Here is a 4,764-nt window from a genome sequence, read left to right as displayed (position 1 = left end):
AAAAAAAAAAAAAAAAAACAACACCAAAAAAGCAACAAAAAACAAAACAAAACAAAAAACAGACAGACAGACAGACAGACAGATGACAGACTGTGTCACCAGGACTGGCCTTTTTGTGTGTGGTGGGTCATGAGCTCTCATTTGGGCTAGTCATCTGACAGACCCATGAGGATGTCATATGAAACCAGTAATTTGAGCCAGAGCTTGGACTTGGAGCCCTATGTTCCTACATTCTTTCAGGAAGTCATGAGATTAGCTTTTCTGTAGTAAGGGTTGGTGGAGTGATGAATGTTTTCATTTCTGCCATTCAGACTCTCCATGGAGTTCATAGAGAAAACCTAAAGTGAGCCTAAGCAAGACCTTCAACAGGCTTCTGCTCATTTGATTTCCTAACATGTTAGTACTCTGGATTTTTAAAAGCATTTTGCTTTTAGCAGTAGATATTAGGTTCCCTTTTCATAATGAGGCAATTTAAGTTACAAATTGAAAACTAGGAAGCCACTTCTTAGTAGCAAAACACCATAGCTTTGGAGTGCCTGGCAAAATGATGGTTCAGTGGGTAAATGTGCTTGCCACCAAGGCTGGTGATCTGAGTTCAACCCCTGGCACCCATTTAAAGGTAGAAAAAGTGAAAAGACTTCAAGTTGTCTCTTGACCTTCACGTGTATACCCTGGCATTTATGTGATCAGGAGTATGCACACAGAGAAAGTAAATAATAAATAAATATAACTTTTAAAATATATTTTTGAAAAGGTTTAAGATGAAAATTTGTAGTCTCTGGGAAAAATGTAAAGAGCATTAAATAAATGTTGAAAGTAATGTTAAGGACAGGGAATGTAGCTCACTTGGTAGAGCCCATGTTAGTGTGCCCAGGGCTTGTTGCTTTGATCTCCAGTATTGTTTTAAAAATTAAAAAAAGAGAGGAAAAAGTAATATTTTAAGCTGGGCATGGTGACCATGAAAGAGCCCATAATTTTTCTTTTTTTTTTAATTTTTTTTTTTTTTTGTTTAAAGATTTATTTATTTTATTTATGTGAGTACAGTGTAGCTGCCTTCAGACACACCAGAAGAGGGCATCAGATCTTATTACAGATGGTTGTGAGCCACCATGTGGTTGCTGGGATTTGAACTCAGGACCTTTGGAAGAGCAGTCATTGCTCTTAACCACTGAGCCATCTCTCCAGCCCCCAGAATCTTTCAAAGAAACAAAGAGTAACAATTTAGTTTTTACAGGGAGGACATCTAATTGTGTTGAATGATTGTGATATGCAAAAGTTAGTTACTACCATCTAAGATTTAATTTATTGCTTTTTTTATTTTGAAGTACTGGGGATTGAGGGCAGTGTATTGCACATAAGAGGCAAACAATCCATACCCCTCACCGTCCGACTACAGTCTGAATTTTAACTGTATAATTTTACTAGGGTAATCAAAATGGTTCTACTTTTGGCCTGTGCCATTGAAATCTCAGCCACATGATTGTCCCAGGGTCCCTGTCAAGGCTTAGCACTCCTCAGTTCAAGGCATGGTTGTTGCTTCTAAGCCCCTTTCTCCCGTTGGCAGTGGATGCGCCCCCTTTTGTTACCGCCTGGTTTTCACCATATGCTTTTACTACAGTGTGACCTAAGCAGTGCCCTTGGCCAGATTTGTTTTCTAAATAACTCAGCCTCACAGTGTACCAACAGATAAACTAACAGTATCCCCAGCTAAGTAAAATAATACAATGGGCATGGTGGGGCACACCTGTACTCCAGCCAGCTAGTGAAGGGAGACCAGCCCAAAAACCAAGCAAACAAACACAAAGAAAAACCTCAGATATCTTAAATACATTAAGTCCAGAAGTGGAACGAGCTTCCTCATGCTGTGGAGCAGTTTCCAGAGAGGAAATATTGGGGCACTAACAGTTCCCTGTCAGCATTAGGAAGTGAGAGAGCACAAAACATGACAGAGATTGGTGGGATGCCGCCTCTCTTTGCTTAAGTCTGAATTCTCTGTTACATCTGTGAAGGTTCCTAGAACAAAAATTAAAAGTTCCAAATTTTACAGTATAAAATTTGTGAAACTACTAATGGACAAATCATTTTCTTCTTGTTTGTTTGTTTAAGATAGCATCTTGCTATGTACCATTGACTGGCCTGGAGCTTACTATATAAGCCAGCCTGGCTTCAAACTCACAGAGATCCAACCGCCTGTCACACAAGTGCTAGGATTAAAGGGGACTCCACCACCTCTGGCTTGTTTATTCTTTTTTGTGTATCTAAGCGAGAGTGAGATTATCAAGGGTTCTGTATAGAAATACACCATTTGAGTTTTTTTGTTGTTTTGTTTTATTTTGCTTTATTTTATTCTTTATTTTATTTTATTTTATCCTCACATGGCCTCCAACTCAGTATATAATTGAGAATGGCCTTGAACTTCTGACCTTGCTGGAATTTCAGACTTGGGGCTACCATGCCTAGAAACCTAATAGCTCCCTTATTGCAGTACCACAGTGTGTCCAGTAGAGAAAAACAACTTGTACAAAGCAGAAATTCTCCCAACGTATTGATTAAACTGCACTGGTACATTTGTTGATGGAGATTATTGCTGCTGTAGAAATCATTAATTTTATTAAGGAAACTGTATGATTTAGTTGGTTTCTGCTCCAGAGACAGGCTCATAAACATCGGGGTCACATCCTTCCTAGTAAGCAGTGTTTCCAAATGGACAACACTGAAATAGCCAGTGGTTCTTTTTGATTCTAGAACAGCAGAGGACACTGTGCATACGGCCATTTTGATTGAGTTTTACATCATCAGAACAGTGATTAATAAACCGATGACATTTATGCAGTATTCCTGTACTTGTGTAATAAGTGGACCAACAGTAATAAGTATCTATTCTTTGATACTTTAAAATGTATTTTATGTTGGCTTTCTGAGTAGGATATCACTTTATAGACCAGGCTGGCCTTGAACATGCAGTAGTTCCATTACCTCAGCCTTCCAAGTGCTAGACTACAGACCTTAGTCCCACACCTGGCTCCCCTAGAGTTTAAATTCGCACACAGGCTGGGAAATAAGTATACTCTGGCTGACATGTCTGTTCTTAGCGTTCATCTTGCCTCCTTTGGTTTCAGCACTGACTGACAGGTCATTCCAAAGTATTGGTTCTTTTGCTACTTTAGTAGATATACTTTAGAGTAAGTACAGCTCGAATATCTTTTCAATTGGCTTTTAAATGGTTGCAGAGCCTCTGGGCAACAGAGACAGTAGTATAATGAGCCACACCCAACCTTCCTCAGATGTCTGCATGGTGAAGCAGGGCACAGAGGCAGATTTTTGGTGTATCTGTGAATTAGCTGTAACAGAAGTGTGGATATGATCACTGCAGATTGATTTCTTACTGAGAAGTATTTATTTTTTTCATTTAAGTATTTATATCCTATTCCAAATGCAGCATTTTTGTCATATAGCATATTAGAAAAATAGCAGACTGCATTTCTCCTGAAGCTTAATTTAATTGGGACTATGAATCAAATATGTAAAATATTTTATAATCATAAGATGGCATGATTAAGTAGCAACATGAGACATTGGCTCCTCAGTCTACCAGTTATTTTATATAATAAATTGCCATGGGGAGGAGTAGGACAAGGTGGGGAACAGGCTGCAGGTGTTGCTCAGTGATAGATTCTGTTCTTTTTTTTTTTTTTTTTTTTTTTTTTTTTTGGTTTTTCGAGACCGGGTTTCTCTTTGTAGCCCTGGCCGTCCTGGAACTCACTCTGTAGACCAGGCTGGCCTTGAACTCAGAAATCTGCCTGCCTCTGCCTCCCAAGTGCTGGGATAGATTCTGTTGTTAAGCATGTGTGAGGCATGGGCTTAGTTACTACACCAAAAGAAAAAAGAATGCTACAAAAAAGGTGAGAAGGATTTTGGTTCTTTTGACTGGAAGATAGAAGGGAGGCTGGGAGAGTAGAGCCACAGTGGAATACACAACAGCATGACAAGAAGTTGGAAATAAAGATATAAGAGTTTGAGAAGAAGAAAATCCAAAGTGGTAGATCCCTCAGGATAGTGAGAAGTAGGTACTGATCTCAGAAATTAAAACATTGGTATTGATCCCATTGAGTTTAATCCCTATTGGTTTATTACAAATATTTAAAATTTTTCCTTTTATGGAAACCTCAGTTACAAGAGGTGAGTATAAACTTCCTTCGACTTAGGTTATCAAAAAATATGCTGGGTTTCAGGTAAATGGACTTTGGACTTAGAGTGTGACCTGATCAGAAGCCTCATTAACAGCCAGTTTTGAAGGGTCCTATAAAAAAGCTTTAAAAAAAGTAATTTTTTAAAAAAGATATTTTTTTTCTTTTAGAAAAGCCAGTGAGGGTTTGAAAAGCATAAGCCCGGAGGAGGAGACAGCAGCACCGTCGATGCGACTGTTGGCCTATGGTAAGTTAGACCCTGTGGTGTCATGGAGAAAAATCAGAGACGTGATGGAGAGATAGCTCAGCAGTTAAGAGCACCTACTATTCAGTTCCCAGCATAGTGGCTCACAACCACCTTTAACTCTAGCTCTAGGGGATCCAACACCTACAGAGCCTACACATGGTACACACAAACTCAAGCAGGCTCAGTGTGTATGTTTACATACACACACATACACATACATACACACACATGCACACACACACACATACACACACACACATATACACACAAGCACAGACACAAACACATAAACACAGACACACACTCACTCACACCTGCACATGGTACACA

The 4,764-nt window shown here is 39.1% G+C and overlaps 1 protein-coding gene across 1 annotated transcript in view; it reads left to right on the top strand.

Annotated features, from left to right (window-relative positions):
* The window catches only part of LOC116073639 (putative gamma-secretase subunit APH-1C), a gene marked incomplete at its 3' end in the record, with an annotated part of 14,106 nt that overhangs the window by 3,246 nt on the left and 6,096 nt on the right, over positions 1-4,764 (top strand). The window contains exon 3 of the mRNA XM_031345703.1: positions 4,358-4,434. Within this exon, the coding sequence (XP_031201563.1) occupies positions 4,358-4,434 (77 nt within the window). The remainder of the gene's footprint in view (positions 1-4,357; positions 4,435-4,764) is intronic.

The sequence above is a fragment of the Mastomys coucha genome, unplaced genomic scaffold (genome assembly GCF_008632895.1).
Source record: "Mastomys coucha isolate ucsf_1 unplaced genomic scaffold, UCSF_Mcou_1 pScaffold23, whole genome shotgun sequence".
NCBI lineage: Eukaryota > Metazoa > Chordata > Mammalia > Rodentia > Muridae > Mastomys > Mastomys coucha.
This window is presented reverse-complemented; position numbering and strand designations above follow the sequence as displayed.